The sequence below is a fragment of the Rhinatrema bivittatum genome, chromosome 3 (genome assembly GCF_901001135.1).
Source record: "Rhinatrema bivittatum chromosome 3, aRhiBiv1.1, whole genome shotgun sequence".
NCBI classification, from domain to species: Eukaryota; Metazoa; Chordata; class Amphibia; order Gymnophiona; family Rhinatrematidae; genus Rhinatrema; species Rhinatrema bivittatum.
Genome location: NC_042617.1, coordinates 289,107,655 through 289,128,993, shown reverse-complemented (window position 1 = coordinate 289,128,993; position 21,339 = coordinate 289,107,655). Strand labels below are relative to the sequence as shown.

Genomic DNA, 21,339 nt, shown 5'->3' with positions numbered 1-21,339 from the left:
TTTAAGAACTGACGCTCCCCCCCCCAAACAGAACCCAAGATCAAGGGAAGGGTTTTAGGTACCCTAAGCAAATCTTATAGCCTTCTGCGTGGACACACATGCGCGCACACACACATACACCCCCACCCTCTACAGATGCACACACAATTCAATTATGAATTTATAACTGATTTTACATGAAAAAAAAAAACATTCAAAAGTAATCTTATGAGGCAAAATATCACTTACAACATACATATTATATTTACATGTACTGCTGTGGTGCCAACTGCAAAAAAGACACTTTGAACTCCTATGGAATTATGTTTTTTGTAATGTGCGCTGGGTGTGGGCTTGGCCCTCATAAAGCCATGAATAAAGTACCATTACAATGAAATGAACCTCCCATACCAAAACAACCCTAAGTGCCAGCACTCAAAATGTAACATTAGGGTAGATTTAAAAAAAATTACGTGTGCGCGTGCACATGGATGCATGATTTTATAACATGCATGTGCCGGTGTGCGCATGTTATAAAATCCGGGCCAGCACGCGTGGGGGGAGAGATTTTCCCAGTTTGCGCGCGGCGAGGAGATCGGGCCTCCCCCAGTTCCCTCCCAGTCCGCTTCAATTAAGGAGCAGACTGGGAGGGAACATTCCTACTCCCCCTACCTACTCTCCCTCCCTCTTCCCCTCTCTTCCCTGACCCTTTTGATTTCTTGTTTTCGAGCTTACACCAGCTCCTGAGCTGGCGTAAGTTGCTCGCGCCAGCACAGCAGCAAATGGCCGCTGTACCGGCAGCCTCCAGCTCTGCCCCACCCCCGGGGCCACCCCTTGGAAGAGGTCTGGTTCTTGTGCACGTAACAGGGGTTACGCGCATGGCCGGGCCTTTTCTAAAATGCGCGCAGTGCGCACAAGCCCCAGCCATGCACGTAACCTCAGTTTTCCCCGTGTACAGGGGATTTAAAATTTAGCTGATTATCTATTAAAAGGTAACACTGCATACACTGTTATACCTGTAAACCAGAGTGAAGACCATTCGCTAAACTTTGGTATATAAAAACAAACATTTCATCAGGCCCTAGAACACCAATACACTTCCTATTAGGAAAACAGAACAAATCAGACTGCTGTGGATCACTACAGATAAATTATATGGCAGCAGAATACCTCACCTCTGTCACACACAGAGAACACACAGACCCTGACCAAATACAGAATAAAGAGACCAGAAAGTATAAATAAAAAGATGCAGAGAACTGAACTGAACTGGAATCCACAACAAGCCAGCCTCTATAAGCAGAGCAACATTGGAAAAACAGAAACATTACCATTCTTCATAAAACATAAAAAATTAAAATCAAGAAATATAAAATACTTTATTTATTTTTATATACTGATATTCGTGGTAGCATCATACCGATTTACAGATATATCATTTCAATGAAATATACAGCAGATACATAAAATACATTATTAATATATACAATGTACACATAAAATGACAAAACTGGGGGGCGCGCTGACGTCACCGGCGAGAATGGCCGCATAAACGAAGAGCTCCCGGCTTTTCTCTTCTGCAAACGCCAAAACCCACCTTTATCCCGCCTGAACGCCCCTCTGGCCTATATCAGCTTGTAGCTCACGATACCGGGATGGCAAACGCAAAGTCGGGCTGCGACTTAACACGCTTTACGTACGCGAAATCAGGACCTGAAGGTAGGGAGTCTGAAGCGCCTGGGACTGCCGGCCCCACAACAGCAGAGGAGGCAGAGCACCCGGCGCCAGCAGCCATCTCGGATCTGCCGTCGCGGGCAGAGATGAGGGATTGGTTTATCGGCTTGCGTGCCGATATGAAACAACATAAGACCGACTTACTGCAGCATATGGAGGAGCTCCGGGACGATTTCGCGGCACTCGGACGCCGCGTGGACGAGGTGGAGACCAAGGTAGAGGGCCATGAGGATGTGATACACAAAATGGCCGACGAGCTCCGCTCCAGCATGAAGGAACAGGCATTACTAGCAGATAAGGTAGAGGACCTCGAAAATCGGTCCCGCCGGAATAATTTACGCATACGGGGAGTGCCCGAAGAGGAACGCTATGCCAATAGTGAAGCTGTGGTGGAAAAAATTTTTCAGTCCCTCCTGTGTGAGGGTGCGATTGAGGGGGAGCGGGCAGTGGCCGACGGTTCCACCTTTTATATCGAGCGGGCACATCGGACCCTGGGCCCTAGGAGATCCGAAAAACCCCGGGACATATTAGTGTGCCTGCAGACCTTCAAAGAGAAAGAACGGATATACGCTCACACCCGTAAACAGCGCGAATGGGCCTGGGAGGGCCAAAAGATCAGCATTTTTAATGATCTCGCAGCCTCCATGTTGCGCAGGCGTTTTGAATTTCGCCCTATAACCAGCACGCTGCGGGACCGGAGCATTAGGTACAGATGGACCTTTCCTTTTGGCCTTCAGTTTGAACACCAGGGGAGGACCTTCCGAGTCCGTACCCTAGAAGAAGCGTCAGAGGCGTTCACTCAGATCCAGCTCCCTCTACCAGCCGTTGCCTCAGCCGTGGCCCCACAGATGCCTAGCTCGTCCAGGACACCGCGATGGCAGCGGGTCGGAAACAAGCGCCGACTGGAACGCCAGGGACGGACGCCGCCCGGGGGGCGGCTGCTGCCCGCTACAGGTCCCACAGGTTGAAGGACGGGCAGCTTTTCTCTTCATCTTCTAGGGTGAATGAGTTCTGAATATATAGATTTTGTTTAAAGTTCCAATGCTGTTTCTCCTTAATTTGTGATGCCGGGGTTTTGGCTGACCTTTCGTAGGGAATTTTGCCATAGAGCCGGGGGGAGGCCCTTCTCGTGGGTTACTAAGACCCCCGGTTCAGGAGTTATCCCAATGAGGGATATATTGGGAATTGGAAGGAGGGGTGAGGGGGGGTATTCATCCATGTGCTCAGGGGACAGACTTGGGGAGATGGCATGTGAGGGGGTGGTCCGGAATGCAGTGCGGGAGTTGTTCCAGCAGTGTGGTATACATCGAACCCTTAGGGTCTTTTTATGGCTTTGAAGATATGGTCCCTGAATGTGAAGGGCCTTAACACTCCCCTGAAAAGGCATCACCTTCTTCGAGACTTAAAACGTCAACATGTTGATGTTGCCCTAGTCCAGGAGACTCACACTAGGAAACATCATGAACACTTATTACGCTTTACCGGTTATCCACACGGTTATTTTGCCCCTAGTTCTCCTACTTCTAAATACGCAGGGGTGGGTATCCTTGTGGCACAATCTGTCATTTTTGATTACCAGTCGCATGTGGTGGACCCAGAGGGCCGCTATGTTCTCCTGAAACTCCGGGTGGACGGGCGCTTGTACACTATAGTAAGCGTCTATGCCCCTAATGTGGATCAGCATCTCTTTTTTGCAAAACTAGAGGAAGTGCTATCCACCTATGCTGAGGGATTACTGATATGGGGCGGGGATCATAATGTAGTAAGGAACCCCAGGGTGGATTCCTCTCATCCCAGGAAGGCAGGGAGTTGGAAAGCCACTTCCTCCTTGAAGACTTTAATGCAGGGGTGGAGCCTTATTGATATATGGCGGCAGAGAAATCCCACGTCTCGCACTTACACTTTTTATTCTAATCCTCATGACACTTATTCCCGCCTGGACTTTTTGCTGGTGGACAAGGGGGTTAAAAATCAGGTGTTGACCACCGGAATAGGGGATATTACGTGGTCCGATCATGCTCCCGTATGGCTCACCATTAGTTTGCTGGATCGAGAATCGGGGTGTAGATTCTGGCGCCTTCGAGATGAACTCCTCCGGGACACTGTACACAGTGATCAATTGACAGCCCACTTACGGGACTACCTGACCCTAAACAGGGGGACGGTGCGTGACGCGGGGATTTTTTGGGAGGGATCTAAGGCGGTCATGAGAGGGCACTTTCTTCCGCCCTGAAGAAACAAAGGGAGGCCAAGCGTGTAGCCCTCTTAGCTGACATTGCACAGCTGACGCGGGAACATGCCCAACGCCGGGCTCGGGATACACTGGCCCGTCTCCGGCTTAAACGCACTGAACTGCACTTAATGGACGCGGAGCAGATCACGCATGCTATGTTTCGGGCTAAGCAACGTTATTATGAGGGCAATAATAAAGCGGGACGGTTTTTAGCGAGACTACTTAAGCAACGCACTTACTCGACCCTCATAGCTAAGATCAGGGATAAACAGGGACTTATGCTAACCGCCACTAAAGATATACAACGCTGCTTTACCCAGTATTATGCCCAGTTGTATGCAGCAGACTCTACTATTTCCCCAGCTCAGGTGGACCACTATCTCGCGACCATGTCCCTCCCCTCCTTGACCAAGTCCCAGCGAGCCTATCTAGATTCCCCCATACAGGATATAGAGATACAGGAGGCCATTCGAGATCTGAAAGCAGGTAAATCGCCGGGACTGGACGGTTTTACTGGTGGTTATTATAAGAAGTTTAGTGCCCAGTTGGTGGGACCCCTGACTGCCTACTTTAATGGATTACGGGACGGAGCCTCATTACCTCATCATACTAACGTGGCGGGCATAACGGTCCTCCCAAAACCTGGCCGGGACCCCGCGCAATGCGGATCGTATCGCCCTATTTCCTTGCTCAATATCGATATAAAGCTTTTGGCTAAAGTCTTGGCAGCCCGGCTAAATACCATCCTCCCTTGTTTAGTACATAGTGACCAGGTAGGATTTATACCCCGCAGGACGGCTGCCGATAACGTACGCAAGGTGATAGATGCGATCTGGTGGGCCCAGACAGCGAAAGTCCCCATGGTCCTGATGGCCATTGACGCCGAAAAGGCCTTTGACATGGTCCATTGGGATTTTTTGTTTGCAGTATTGGAGAAAATGTCATTTGGCCCCGGATTCTTACGCTGGATCCAATGCCTATATCAGGAGCCGGGGGCCCGAATTAAGATTAATGGGCAGTATGGGGAGTTTTTCAAGGTCAACCGAGGGACGCGTCAGGGTTGTCCCTTGTCCCCCTTGTTGTTTGCACTGTATTTAGAGCCCCTGGCGACCAGGGTTCGCGGTTCTGATTCCATTACAGGAGTGCCCATGAAGCCCAGCCCCATGAAAATCTCCCTCTTTGCAGACGATATACTTCTCACCCTCACCAGGCCCTTGACTTCCATAGCTGGAGTAGCGGAAGAATTGCAGGCATTTAGTGTAGTGTCTGGGCTCAAGGTCAACATGGACAAAACGGAATTATTAAATATAAACACTGACGCAGCGGTAATGGGAGAGCTGACGCGACTTTATCCCTTTAGGGTCTCCCACAAGGTGTTAAAATATTTGGGTGTCCACATTGGAGCGCATTATCATGAGCTCTTTCGCCTTAATTATACACCACTGCTGAAACGGATTGGTCAAGATCTCCATCTATGGGATAGGGGGCAATATTCATGGTTGGGTAGGGTGGCGATTATTAAAATGAATGTTATACCTAGGTTTTTGTATTTTTTCCATACCATTCCCATCTACATTACTTCAGCTGTCCTCCGATCCTGGCAGAAAATACTCTTTGACTTTATCTGGCGTCGGCGCCCCCCTCGGGTGTCGAGGCGCCTGTTGTTTCAACCTCGTGATCGTGGGGGCCTTGGGGTCCCGAATTTAATTTGGCTATACGCAGCTGCACAATTGAAGGCGATTTCTGATGCTCACAGCCGTCGATCTCCAAAGCAATGGGCCTCCTTTGAGGAGCAGGTACTCGGGGGCATGCCACTGACTGATCTTATTTGGCAGCCGCGCTGCACTTGGCTACCGACGGGAATGCAGACGGGAGCCCTAGCAACTATGTTACGTCTTTGGGAACGTTGGAAGACGAAACTGGCGGGAGATCGCTATTACTTTCATACCACGGGACTCTACAATCATTTGCAATTCCCAGCCGGTCGCCAAAATGGGGTGTTCAACGCTTGGCGGAGGAAAGGAATCACTCGCGTTGAGCACTTACTTCGAGGCGAGTCTTTGCTGACGTGGCCTGAATTACAGGCGCTCTATCATTTACCTCCTACTGATTTCCTGGCGGGCAGCCAAATGCTTCATTTTCTCCGGTCCCCCAGAATGAAAGACTCCATACATAGGGGCAAATCTCAGTTTGAACACCTTTGTGTAGCAGTTGACAAAACTACAGGGATGATATCCAAACTTTATACTCTATTGGCGGGACTTGATGAGCGACCTTTTCCCCATACGGGAGCCTGGGAACAGGATCTGGGCCTAACGTTTACAAAAAAGGATTGGCTCAACATTTACAATCAGGCCCATCGATGCTCAGTCTCCGCCCTCTACCAGGAAAATTGCTATAAAATGATAACCCGCTGGTATCTCACTCCTCATCTCTTACACCGCCGGTATCCTCAATTGGACGCACAGTGTTGGCGGAACTGCGGCCACCCGGGGACTTTCTTCCACATTTGGTGGCAATGTCCGAAAGTGACGGGGCTATGGACTGCAGTAGCGGCATGGCTGGAACGCATTTTGGGAGTATCTGGAATATACAGGGCAAGCTTTATGCTTCTACATCATCCGCTCATCACCCTACGAAAGAATCACATACTCTTATGCCATCAAGTCTTTATTGCCACCAGATTGACAATTGCACAAGCATGGAAACAAACAGAAGCGCCATCGCTGACGATGGTGCAGCATAAAGTTCATCTCTCTTGTAAGCTAGCGGCGATCACGGCGGATCTTCACGCGGACGTTGCCAAGTTCCAGGCTGTTTGGTCCCCATACCTAAATTGGGAACGACAACAAACGCTACCTTCACTCAGCTAGTAGCCTGAGATCCATTTGTTTTCTTGCTAACCATCATTTGTTTTCTTTCTTCCTTTCGATGTTGCCACATTTCATTGTACTGATATGATTTCTGGACCTTGCACATTGTACTTTCAGGGCACATGGATGACGGGTGGGGGGGGATAAGCAGCACTGAATTTCTCTTTCGTATGTTCTGTTGTTGTGATATGTCGTGCTGTATATCTTGTATTCTTTGGATAATTCAATAAAAATTATTAGTAAAAAAAAAAAAAATGACAAAACTGCATTAAAATAACATAATACAACTATCTTAAAATCCTTAAACATAACATTAGAATAACAGTAAAAGCTTTAGTAAAATAGTCATAAAAAGAATAAATATTTCAAACCTGTTAAATAGAATATCCAAAATTTCTCAAACACCAATAAAATATTTCAAAATATCTGAGGAATAAAAAAATCCAGTAATTAAAATATGTTCTAATATTTCCCCAAAAAACAATTTCAAAACAGTAGAAACATCAAATTGCACCCAATAATTAAAACTAATAAGGATTAAAAAATCTCCTGCTCTCCATACCTGGGATCTTTTGATTTCCAGTCACTTTGAGTTTGTCGTGGATTGGGGAGGTAGGGCCACACAAACTTTCAGGGTCATTCATCAAAATGTGTTAGGGCGTTATTGCGGGCTTTTGGGCCCTTACCCCTGCGAGAATGCCATAATGCATGTGTGTTCTGCATCACAAGTCGTGTATGCAAATTTTCAAAATGTAGTCAAAGGGGAGGAGTTTATAAAAATGAGGAGTGTTTAACATTGCATGTGATATCATAATGCATGTTTTAATGCTGGAAATAACTACACCTTTTTTCCTGGTATTATGCTATGTGACATGCCTGAACTGAGATATGCAATATTTATTGCAAATCATGTTTCAGGGAGGTGGAGGGAGAGAGACACTGGGATAGCACACCTATTAGTCAATTATTTATACCAACGAAGGAGGGTGAGCTAGTAACTCAATGTGAGCTTTTGGTGGTGGTCTACGGTTTGGGGGCAGTTTTACATGCACAATCAGAGGTACGAACAGCACAGTACATATCAGTGAAGATTTGATGCAACTTGGAGTGAGGAAAGGTACACAAAGATGAGATTTGTACATTGTACTCTCATCCTGGCTTGATAGCAGCTAGGTAGAGAGTGCAAACTAGGTTGAGAGTACAATGTACAAATCTCATCTTTGTGTACCTTTCCTCACTCCAAATCACATCAATTCTTCACTGATGTGTACTGTGCTGTTCGTACCTCTGTGCATGTAAAACTGCTCACCAAACCCTAGACCACCACCAAAACCTCACTTCGAGTTACTAGTTGACCCTTCCACAGTGGTATAAATAGTTGACCAATATGAGCGCGCGCTCTCTCTCTCTCTCTCTCTCTCTCTCTCTCTCTCTCTCATCTAAAATAGCATGCATTGTAGCAACTCAAAACTAGCCCTGACTACACCCCTTTCTTTATCATAAGCACTATTCAGGTGAAATTTATAGCAAAATGATGATTCTACACCTTTATCTTCACATACACTTTATCTCTTATATACACGTCTTTGCTCTCACACACACTTGCTCTTTCCCTCATATACAGTTTGTGTGTGTGTGTGTGAGCATGCCTGTGAGAACCTATATGTGATACATAAGCTCACACAGGTTCTCACACATACACATGAACACAAGCTCTTACACAGACAGATTCACAGATGCACGGCTTCCTTTCTCCAGGCCACGGTGGGATGGGCTCCACCATGGCTCGTGGCTACTCTTTCTTCAGCCCCAATGGCCTTTTTGCGAAAGGGGGGGAGGGGGGCGAGAGCTGCAAAGCTATGAGCACACACATGCAGCTAAAATAGGAAACTGCTGTGGCCTTTCATTTTTGGCCGCCAACAGGTTGAGCTTTGCTGGTGGCCTCACAGCCTCTCTTGCTGCCGCTGCCCCTACCAGGTGTGCCACCTCATGCAGATGCACGGTGTGCCCATCCGGTCGCACCGGGCCTGCTCAAGAGTCACTCACTAGCTGTGGCTTAGTGTGCATGTGTATCAGCGGTTCCAAGGAACCACAGACAATGCCTCTCAGCTATTGAAAAGAAATTGCCCTTTTCAGTATTCAGCAACCACCAACAGCTGGAATTGCAATGCTAGCACAGCATGTTCAGCAGGTTTGAATACCATCAGCTTGACAATGAGACATTTTCATCCTTTTTCAGAGCTCAGTGCTCCGTTTTGGGAAGAGCTACCAACACAGAAATCTACCGACCTATCAAACAGAACAACAAGGTAATTCCAAACGGGAAGAGGACCATCCTTTCAGGTAGAGATGGGAAGCAACACCACAGGCATGCCTCTGATTCTTTGAATAACAGTCCCCCTGAGATATCTTAAATTCATGCAAGTGGTTATCTGGTAGGGTGGGAAGATCGGTGTGAAGCTGGAAAAATGAAAAGGAGATATTGTAAAGGCAACAAATATTTACGTAAGGAAAGTAAACAAAAGTGAGTGCAAAAAGCAGAATGGTTTTCCTAAGAGATGGCTGGAAAGTTAATGGATCAGTAAAGGAGGACAGGGAAGCATGGAAGGCGTCAGGTGTGACCCCTTTGTTCTGGATTGTCACTGTTTCCGACGGTACACAAAAAAATGTACAACTGGGGCTGACTTCACCCTTCTCACTAACGGGGTGGGTCCCTTCTATGGGGGTGAAGGCAGACCACCTTGGCCCAGGCAGTAATGATATTCCCTGTGTGTTTCCATATCCCTTAGAGACAGGCACTTACAAACCAGGCAGGACTCACTGGATGGGGATTCAAATCAAAGTTTATTGTCATTCCTCTTAGAAGAATTGATAGCTGCAAAATATAGTGTCCAGTTACTTCCAGCATTCCCAGATTTTACATGAGCCAGGCTTTGAGTGCTCTCTAACTCTGTGGATGTGTTCCTCCAGGCAGGGGCTTGGAACTGACTTATCCTCCATGGCATGGAATGATAACGGTCCCAAGGGGCTGGGATATCCTAACTCTGACCGGATCCCTTCCCACAGAACCCGGCCTTCACCTGGCAGTGTCCTGTGTCCCAGGGGTGGAAACTCCATTGGGTATCTCCAGATGTTCCTCTTCAACAGATGCCGGCCTCCCAGGAAGAAAGGCCTAAACTGGAAACAGTCACTAAAAGTCTCCAGTTCAGGGAAAAATCCAAACTTGCAAAAACTTGAATCGGGCTCCCTTCTCAGTCGGGTGCTGCAACCTTCCCTTATGCTGGTCGAAAAGGTGTACAGTCACACACCCTGGGCAGGGAATATAGCCTGCCAGGAATGGACCAGGTCAAAATGAAGAAACCAGAAAATACTATAACTCTTCCTTCCAGCCCTATTACATGAACTAGCAAGGTATGAACCTCTCTTCTATGTCAGACTGGGGCCTTCCTCAGAGCGCCCACATGACACACACCCTTCCCCTCTAAAAGCAAAGTACATCTGCCCTAACTTCACTTACACTAGCACCCCCTTGTGCCTAAGGGACTTCCAGTTCCAGACAATCTCTGGGGGAGATGCTGTAATAAATGTCCCTCTGCAACTGACTACCCAAGGACTGGGGTGCTAGGGACATCTAGTGGAGACGCCATAGCCTCTACACAGGTTAGCAGCGTCATACGTGGGATAAGGTGTTTGAGTTAGAAACTGGCTGAGTGACAAACAGAGGATAGGGGAGACGGGGCCCCAGGTCTCCTGTGATTCTGTGGCCATAGGAAGGGCTGCAAAATCTGCCTCTTTCAGCAGAATTTGCTGATCCCAGTGGAACTGCTGTGGGAGATTGGGGGGGGGGGGGAGCACTGGACCGGGCTGGAAAGGTGAAGTGTTTTGTAGTGGTGGCATGCTTCATCTCCCTCTCTCCAACGATTCCCCGTACCTGAACTGATTTTGCAGCAGAAGGAAGAGGAGAGAGGTAGCACGTCAGACCGTGACTTATGGTGTCCTGCAGGGCTCAAATCAGTAGTCAGGCCCCAGGTGGCAGAGGAGAAGGTGGCCTGATGCGCTGCTACACCCCTCCTCTTCCTGCAGCAAAATCAGCATGGGGAGGGGGAGCCAGGAAGGGACTTGGGGGATGTGATAGAGAGGCTTGGGGTGAGTTCTGGGTTGAAAAACAGAATATAAATAAATAAAAAGAGAATAATAAAGAAACCTATATTACATCGTCCATTTTCATAGACTTCAACAGAACCTCTTAAATTTCTCTTCCCTGTGTCATTCACCAATAGATTCAATCACTTTCTTAATTATCTCCTCCCTGCATTATCCTCTTCCACAGACAGAAATGGCATCCCTTTGCTCCTTTAAATATCTGAATACCTCCATTATAACTATTTACTTTACAAAAACCTCCCTTCTTGGTTCACCAGCAGATTAGAAGATGTTTTAGTATTATATGAGATCACAGCTAAGGATATATTCCCACTACCAACCATAGAACCTTCACCACCTAGGATTTTGTGCCTTAGCCAGTTAACTCAGAAGTTAGCCGGCTGAATGAATATTTGGGCACATAGCCAGCGAAACTCTAGCTTCCAGTGGTCAGATCCCAGGTGGCAGAGGAGAAAGTGACCTGATGCACTGCTACACCCCTCCTCTTCCTGCAGTTAGGAGTTAACTTATGAGCATCCCAAAAAAAAGTGTACAGAAAAGCAGAAAATACTGCTTTTCTGTACACCCTCTGACTTAATATCATAGCAATATTAAGTCAGAATAACCGAAAATGAAAATAAATAAATAAAATAAAACATTTTTAAAAAGTGCCTGCCGGACAGGTTAGGAAAACAGATGCTCAATTTTACCGGCGTCAGTTTTCCTACCCCATGGATGTCAGCAGGTTTGGAAAACAGATGCTCTTAAAGTATTGGTCTAACATTGATACTGTTGTCAGTTGCTTGCTCACTCTGACCAATAAAACTTTACATTCAAAAAAAAAAAATTGAGTCTGTTTCCTGAACCCGCTGACAGAGCCCCCCCCCATTTCAATACAGGATCGCGTGCGTTGGGAGAGCGGGCGCTCAACACTGAGTGCCCGTCTTCCCGCACTCTTATAGTATCGGCCTGTTTGTAAACTAAACAGTTAAAACTGAAGCTGTTGCCTGACATCCTGCCACCTAGGTCCCTGCGGCCTTGCTGGACGGTACCTGGCCTACACCAACTTTCTGGTACAAGCCATTTGATTTCTGGAGAATTTAACCAGGTTCCAACCAGACCACCCCCATGGCCTTTGGTTTTGTGGGGGACGAATGACATATGGAAGAGATATCAAGCAGGGCAATGCCATTGGCTCTTATGGGTATAAATATTTTAGGTTTTTCCCCCCCTTGTTTTCAGTGCTATGAAATCCCTGGGCTTAAAATTTTGGCCTACAATGCCCCCGTTTACTACGGGAACAGGAATTTCTTCAAAGAAGCCATGAGCCGTTTGCTGGGGCTGACCCAGGAGAAGATCAGGAAGAGAGAAAAGGCTCTGAAAGCCCTGCAGAATGGCCGAAAAATGAGCATCAGCACTGTGGTAAGGATACTTCTCCTGGGAGGGTGGCGCACTGGATCATGTTTCATGCCCTGGGGAGGGTCGCAAAATTTTTTTTTATAAACCATGCATCATGGAACGGCAAAATTATTTACAAAGTAAACGATGAAATGAGAAACAAATGTCACCATCTTTAACAGGATGAGGTAAATTTTATAACAACCCATGTAAGTTTTGTGTTTCCAAAATGTATAAATTCTGCCAATTTTCAAAAGAAACATTTGCACATAAGTTTGCTTTGAAAATCCTCCCTAAGAGAGCACACAAACTCATTTGCACAAAGTCTCACCTGCTCCTGTGCCTGTTAATTTCTGCGCATATTTTTTACAATCTTAAGCATGCATGTAACTCAACTCCGCCCCCCAGAATGTCTATTTTTTGTGTGCATAAAATTGGGTCCCACTCATATTTGAATGCATGCATCCCTGTGCAATTTTATAACAGCTGTTTACATATATAAATTCATGTTTTACGGCATAAATGGCTTTAAAAATTACCCTGAATTGTAAAAAAGAAATTGGCACCATCCACCAGTTCTACAAATGTTTGACTTTTTTTCTTTTAGCCTGACAGTTTCCTTCTGCTCCTGTGGGTATCTAGTTCAATTGGATGTGGCTTCTGCTGAGTATAGCAGCTGGAGCCTTCATTTACAACTACCTGGGATTTCCCCCACCTATTTTTTTATATTCCCCTCTCAACATGGCTGAACCATTACAGCAACGATCCTTGGCCAGGGTCCATGAGCCATAAACCACAACTCCCTTCAGAACCTGCTAAACTTGTACCCTGAGTCTGACCAGTAGGTGTCGCTGTTGTGTAATAACTGGGACTCCCTCCCCTCCATTCCAGTGGTCATGTGAATGCTGCGTGATTTTTGACATTTAAAAGAAAAACAATAAGACAATAAACGCAGCCAAATAGACTAATGCTTCCATTTTGACCATTCTTGAATTTAACAAGATATTACCGGTAATTTATTTCTATGGGGAAAATATTTAATCCAAAAAGACATTTTTTGTGATTTTGTCCTCAGAAGGAAAAAAGCCCTCCTTTTTTGCTGCAAATGTGTTTTACATGTCCCTTCTTGTGGATGTTTTCTGTCAAATGTCAAGTCACGGCAGGACGTGGTGATGTTCCAGGGCCAGAACCTGGAAGCATCCTCTGGAAGTCTTTGGCCTTTACTGAAAGTAGATTTCCTCCCCACTGAGTTTAGTCTGGTCCACAGGTGTGACCACGTGACTGCACTGTAAAATGTATTTTACCTGCCAACTCTCAAAAGCTAGTCATTTATGCTTTATGGACATTTTAAATGTGGTCATTGAGGTGTGTTTGTTCTGTTATGCTATGATTAAAGCAATTGTGCATCCCATAACTTGATGAAATTATGAATTTTGCTATTTTAGCAATGTTCAGCTGTTTTTGTGATATATGTTATTCTTCGACCTGGGGACCCTGGACCTGTCTGGTTTTTGGGATAAACCAAAATACGCAGATTAATCTGGTTCTTAGTTCAGTCGTATTCAGCTTTTAACCCATGAATATTCACAGTGGAGAACCCATAAAAAACAAAATAAACAAACAAAAAATACCCCACTAGAAATTAGAACATATGGAATGCCAAAGTTTAATTCCTTCCAGACAAAATAATCTGAGTTAGATTTGAACAGATAGCTGAACAAAATTCAATGTCTCAATCATAGGTCTAAAAAAATTCCATTTTTTTAAAATTCAAAATAGAAACTTATCTTTGATTTTTCCATACTTACAATCCTCTGCAATTAGAAGAATATATGTTATCTTGTTTCACAAAAATGCCGACGTGGCCAATGATTCACAAAACAGCTGCATTAGGACTTATCTACACCAGAAAAATAGTTAAGTCTCTCATACGTATTCCAATCTTAATAAAGACCAACTTAACTTACATTTCACACATGAACAAAAATCTTCACTGTGACACAAATGGACTACCAACATTTTTTAATTATGAAGTCCCTTGCATATGATGCAGCATGTGATTTTTATAGTAAAAAGTCAATCAACTGTTGGCTCAAAAGTCCTTCAATAGTCAAAAATCTGAAGAATCTTTTGAATTATTAACCAATCCAAAACGACTAAAGAACAGTCTGACAAACAGGGAAAATATACATTGTTCATCCCTCTCATTATCCCCATTAATCAATCAGAACTTAATCAATTCTGTTATGAAAGTGTTCTCCATTCTTTTCAATTATTTCTTTATCAATGATATTCCAAACATACAAGAAAGATTCTTGCACAGAAAAACACAACCTACTCAAAAACAAGCAAAAAGAAAAGAAACACCAGCTTGAAATATTCATAATTAAGAGTGATATAATCCACAAATTAGAGGAGGATCTTTTTAAAGTTATGCGCGGGCTTAGATTTGTTCGCGCAACCTGGCGCGAAAAAATCTACGCCCGATTTTATAACATGCGTGCACTGCCGCGCGCATGTTATAAAATCCAGGGTCGGCGCGCAGGAGGGTGCACAATTGTGCAACCTGTGCGCGCCGAGCCGAGCAGCCTGACTCCGTTCCCTCCAAGGCCGCTCCGAAATTGGATCGGCCTCAGAGGGAACTTTTTTCCGGGCCCCCCCCCCCACCTTCCCCTCCCTTCCCCTACCTAAATCACCCCCCCTGCCTTTGTTAAGAAAGTTATGCCTGCCTGAGGCAGGCGTAACTTGCGTGTGCCGGCGGGCTGCCAGCGAGCCATTCCCCGGCCTGGGGGCTGGTTCGGAGGCTTCGGCCATGCCCCTGGAACGCCCCCGGGCCGGCACCATGCCCACAGCCCCGCCCCCGGAACGCCCCCGAATGCCGCACTGCCCCCGACACACCCCTCCCCCCCAAGCCCCGGGACTTACGTGTGTCCCGGGGCTTTGCACGCGCCGGCGACCTATGCAACATAGGCGTGCTGGCGCGCAAGTCCCCTTCCTCGCGTAAATCCAGCTGGATTTAAGCGGGCAGGGCTTTTCAAATCTGCTCCATTAAGTCCAGGAGAACATCACAAGGCAAATTTAGGCGAAACAATGACTATATAAATATTATGTGTTGTCAAGATACAACCGAGGCAGTAGATAGCAGTTTGTCACAGAGGAACATAGAAGCTGAGAGGGTTAAAATAAAATATCTCACCCCCTGATAATTTTAACAAGAAATTTGCATGGATACTTTAAGAAAAAAGAGGCACCAATCTGTAAAATCTTCAGCCTATAAAGGAGAAAAACTTGTTTTTTCTTCTGGGTCTCTCCAAATAAATTGGAAATACCCTAATTTTAGTTATGAATCAATGTATTCTTAAACATGAAGAATAAATGAAGGGCAAGCTCTGCATCCGATTCCAAAGCAAAATTAACTACCAAGATCAAATAGGATAGTACATGATTTATTTTTTTTTTTAAATCAAAGACCAATCCAAGCTATCTAATGATGACTCAGAAACAGACAAGTCCGTCAGTGAAAGTCAGGATATGCTCTGCTCCTATCCTACCTTTTCATAAGACCCTCCAGCCCTTAGGGAGGAGTTTATTATTTACAGATGAGGGTTCCCCAATAGTTATTTAGAGAAATAAACCAGTCTAGATGTATGAAAATAAGTCTCTTTATTCAGATAAGTTATCTTATTAGCTTATGAAGCGTTATACTTCTCAAATCTTATCTTAATCAAACAGTACAGAGCTATAAGTATGATAACAATAGTTACTGCTACTATAGCAATTAAATAAATATCTACTAAAGACATTTTTCTTGTAAAATAAATTCTTTCTAGTACATGCTTAGCTAATCCTAACTAGGTTAATTATACTAGCTAGGGTTCTCTTATGCAGAAAATGACTAATTAAAAGGCTTACCAATGTCATGAAGCAATTAGCCCGTTTACTGTCTCTCTCGTGCGATCAGTCAGTTTATCTTGCTCTGCTACCATTCCTCTCCCTGTACTGTTCTTAACAGGGGTTTAAATAGACAGAACAACAGGCCGGTGGGGGCTCAGATTTTGAAGCCCCCCAAGGACAAAGATAAGAAAGTTGGAAGGTATCCCAATTGAGGAAAGTTAACTTTTTTGCCCCCCCCCCCCCCGATAAGAGTAGCCAGGTGGGGGCTCTCATTTTCCAACTCCCAAAAATAAGAAGTAAAGTTTCTTATACTTTTTTTTAAGCCTCCAAGGACACAGGTGTCTGAAGTTGGAAGGCATCTCAAAAGAGGCCCTCATCTAAGTAATAGTAAAAATTGCATTTCATATGCTTCAATATAAACTTCATTTAACTGACTACACCATACATGCATGATTACAAAGAAACACATTTTCTAACACATTTTCTGAGAAGTCCTCTCCTGGAGCTTCAACCCTGCAAAATTCTGTGACATAGTTTTGGCAAAGAATGGCAAACATTCCTTAAGGTACTGCCTAAATAAATTCAAGAGTCACTGAAGAGAGTTGAAGAAAATTAAACCTTAAGTTTTCTCTGCACCAGATTTTCTGCCTTCTTAAGAAGCTGTTGATTTTCTTTTATATTAGTCGAGCACAGTTCTTAAACTTTCTTAGTTATCAACTTCTTCCATCTTTACCTGGAACTGCTTATATTCTTCATTTTCCTTGACTCTAGGTTTCACATTACAAGTCTAAATGCCAGATTTGGAAATCTGCCCCAAAAACCTTTGCCCCATAATAGAATAGCCATCCAAAGTTCACTTTGTGTTATTTTAGTAGGTTTTTCCAAAACAAAAGTTGCAGGAAGAATTGGTTTTGAGCTCATGCCTGAAGATGGAACAGTTATTTCAAGGGTTCCAGCTCTTCTAGGCTTCTGCATGTACCACTATTTAAGGATCTTGCAGGGCCTCATTGCACTGATCCTCTAATGTTGAGCTAGCTCCCGACCACACCATTCCCCCTCACGTCTGCTTGGCTAGGTTCTCAAGGCTGGGCTGCAAGGCCCAGGAGGTCAGAGCTGCTTGGCACAGGCAGCTCCAGAATGATGCAACCCTCATACTCCAGGGCGTTCCAAGAGCTGGTCCTGCCAAGGACACCTCCCGTCTAGGCTGGGCAGACACAGGGAGTTGAGGGGTAGAAGACCGCCTTTGCTGAAAGCAAGAAGGCGATGAAATAGTGGGACCAGGTGGATGGATCCAAGCTCCAGTCTTCTTCCCCATAAACCAAGTAAGAAAAACATCAAAATTTAAAGAGAGAAAAGACAAACTTTTAGGAGTCTCAATGTCTAAGATCTAATATGCTTCCCTCTTGCATCCTCCCAATGTTCCCCATGCTATACCAGAATTTAACTCCATCGGGTTCAAAAGAATTAAGCTCAAGAATCCACTTTTTTTTGTTCCAGCCAATATAAAACTGGTCACAATCTCTCTCCCAATCATGCAGGTGAACATGATCCAAAGCAAAACATTTTAACATGTATAAAATTAACAATGTCACTACTGCTGCCTCCATCTTCTTTTTCTTCAAACAATTGTGATGTTCTACCATTTGAGTTCTAAAAGCACGTTCAGTTTTGCCTACATAGATCAGCTGACAAGGACAAAGAATAACATATATCACAAAAACAGCTGAACATTGCTAAAATAGCAAAATTCATAATTTCATCAAGTTATGGGATGCACAATTGCTTTAATCATAGCATAACAGAACAAACACACCTCAATGACCACATTTAAAATGTCCATAAAGACTATAACCATGTAATGTCTGTATTGAAGATTTTCCATTAGCAGATGGCATTGCCAGACATAAATGTTCTCATAAATTTGGAGTGCGAGAATATGCCATTCTGAACTCCGTGTCTCAAAAGCACGTTAATGTAGAAAGAAATCTCCAGTGTTGACAAATGCTATTTGCTATATTCTCATACAATGGCAGAACAAAAGCGGATTTTTGAGCTTAATTGTATTGAAACAGATGGTCTTCATTCTAGTATAGAATAAATAACACTTTTCTAACAGTAGAATTGATGACAGTTCTGGTATTAAAGGGGAATAAGGAAAGAGATGAACATTGGATGTTTTTCCCTGCTTGTCCATCACTGACCTTTTCTTTAGCTGTTTGAGATTGGTTAATAATTCAAAAGGTTCTTCCGATGTTTTCCTACTGGAGGACCTTCAAGCCAAGTGCTGAATGACTTTTTAACTGAAAACAAAATCATGTCCTGTGCCATGGATTAGTGTCTTCATATTAAGAAAAAAAAAGTTTTGGAAGACCATTTGTGTCACAGTGAAGATTTCTGTTGGCATTTGAAAGGAAGTTCTTCATTAAGATTGGAATATGCATGAGAGACTTAAATATATTTTTCTCTGGTAGATTAGCCCTGATGCAGCTGTTTTGCAAAATGTTGGCCACATCCGTGTTTTTGTGAAACAAATAGAATACTTTTCTCTGCAATAGGAAGTCTGCATATTAAGTATGGGGAAAAATACCTGCAGAAAAAGTTTTGAGATAGGTTTTTATTTTGCATAAAAACTACAAAAAAAAAATGGAGGCTTTTTAAATCTGATTGAGACATTGAGTTTTGTTCAGACTTAACTCTGGGGTCTTTCCCTTTGGCAGGAATTCTACATTGCCACGCTTAATGTATGTTCTAGCTTCTAATTTATTTTATTGACTAGCTCGAGTTCCCTTTTGTTAGTGGCTGAGCCTGAAAATTAATCATGGAATCAGTTTGGGAAACCCTGGTTAATCCAATAACAAAGATCTTCTCTGTTCTTACTTTACTGACATTTTATCACCAAAAGTCCACCCTTGAACGTCTTATTAACTGCAGTTGGTGGCGCTAGCCAAATTTCCCTTCTTTGTCTTGTTTCATAGGAAAATGGAATAGCTAATCCTGCCTATTTGCCAGACCAGGCAAACCCATCAACAAATTCAGGTAGATTTTGTTTCTATTATTTTAGTATGGCAAAGCTCTCCTGCATCTTAGATATATGACTTGAAACTAGTTCCTAGCCCTCAGGGCCAGGCTGAGCTACTTCTGATTTTGCCCCATGGCCTCCATGGGTTTGTAGTTTCAATTTCCCTAAGAATAAGGATTTAGTAGGAGCAATCATCTGGTTACCCCCCTAATAAAACCAGGACTGGCTTGCTGGCTCAGTGGGAAGTGCTGTGCACTGCCATGCAGAGAGGACCTGAGTTTGATGCCTGGGCTTGGACTGTGCTTCCCGAGCCAGTGGAACTGCGGAAGAAGTGTTCACAGCCCTGAAGGAACACCTTGTGGCAAGATTTCAAGTCTGTTATCCTGGCCCGGAGGGAGCTGTAGTCTGTGACACCCATCCAAGGAGTATCATTGCAGTGGCTGGGGCTAAGTGAGTTGGGAGGAAAGAAAATCCTGCTTAGTTGCAACTGAAAGCTTCTGGTACCATAGCCCCCCAAAATAGCAATAGTCCTGGGGGAATTCTGCACTACTGCGGGGCGCAGAATTCTAAGCTGCCCGACAGGCCGCGAGCAGAGCCAGTGCCATTCACGGTCAAAGTGGAAGGAGACCTGGTGGGCCGCGAGTGGAACCCGTCCCGTTCGCGGCTGAAGACGAGGGAAGCGCCAGTGGACCATGAGCGGGGCTCATTCTGCTCATGACCGAAGTTGAGGAAGGCCCTGATGGGCCATGAGCAGAGATCATCCCCCTCACGACCAAAGTGTAAGGAGGCCTGGCGAGCTGTGAGCGGAGCGCATCCTGCCTGAGGCTGAAGACAAGGGAGGTGCCAGTGGACCGCGAGTGGGTTGCGGCCAAGGAGTAGCATCGACGTGGCATGTTAGTGTGCGTGTGCGCAGAATGACAGGCATAGAAGGATGTGTCTTAGTGAGGGTGTGTGTGAATGAGGGATTTTGTGAGGGTGTGTGTGTTTGTGTGTGAGAGGGAGCCTATGTGTAGGGGTGCATGTGAGTGAGAGAGACTAAGTGCAGGGATGTATGAGGGTGCAAGAGAGAAGGAGCCTGTGTGTGTGTATTTGCCAGAGAGAGATAGAGCCTATGTGAGGGGGAGGGGGATGTGCAATAGAGAAAGGGAGTCTTTGTGAGGGTGTGTGGGCTTGTGAGAGTGTGACAGAGAGAGCCTATGTGAGAGGCTGTATGAGAGAGTAGTTGAATTCTAGGAGTGGAGTGGAGGGTGGAGATAGTGGAAGGAGTTGAGCCTGGGGGGACAGGGGAGAGATAGTGGAGTGTGGAGAAGTTAGAGCCTGAGAAGGCAGCATGAAAGGCATCTGGCCAGGGGAGAAGGGTGAAAGGGACATGCCTACAGTGTACTTCTAGGGGAATTCTGCTCAAAATATTTTAAACTCTGCATCTCTGAATAATAATTGTTCTATATTACATTTTAAATGAATTACTCAAAGACTGTGCTGTATTATTGTGTTATTTTGACCAATATAAAGTTTGCAGAATTTTAAAATTTTGTGCACATAATTCCCCCAGGAGTAAAACAACCAATTGTGATAGAACTGGAACCAAAAAAAAGAGCAGAAAGAAATGGCCATGCCAACCCCAAATAAAACAGGACTGGCTCAGCTGGTCCTGAGGAAATGGAACCAGGTGGCAATTTCATTATGAGGGTGGTTATCTATGGGCCAATACATAAAACTTTGCGGGAGAGCGGGCTCTTCTGGGCGCGCGATCCAGTAAATACATTTATGTAAATGAGGGCCCACGGTAAAAGGAGCAGCTAGGGACACTAGCGTGTCCCTAGCCGCTCCTTTTTCACAGAAGCGGCGGCTGTCAGCGAGTTTGACAGCCGACGCTCAATTTTACCGGCGTCAGTTCTCGAACCCGCTGACAGCCACGGGTTCGGAAAACAGACGCCAGCTAAATTGAGCGTCCGTCTTCCAACCCGCAGGACGCGGGCAGATTTTTAAATTTTTTTATTTTAAATGTTTTTTTTATTTTTGGGGCCTCCGACTTAATATCGCTATGATATTAAGTCGGAGGGTGT

General features: G+C 44.9%; 1 protein-coding gene across 1 annotated transcript in view; it reads left to right on the top strand.

Annotated features, from left to right (window-relative positions):
- Nucleotides 1-21,339, top strand: part of SLC26A10 (solute carrier family 26 member 10) — a 97,751-nt gene that overhangs the window by 33,848 nt on the left and 42,564 nt on the right. The window contains exons 12-14 of the mRNA XM_029594921.1: nt 9,059-9,128; nt 12,205-12,384; nt 19,230-19,290. Coding sequence (XP_029450781.1) covers nt 9,059-9,128; nt 12,205-12,384; nt 19,230-19,290 — 311 coding nt within the window. The remainder of the gene's footprint in view (nt 1-9,058; nt 9,129-12,204; nt 12,385-19,229; nt 19,291-21,339) is intronic.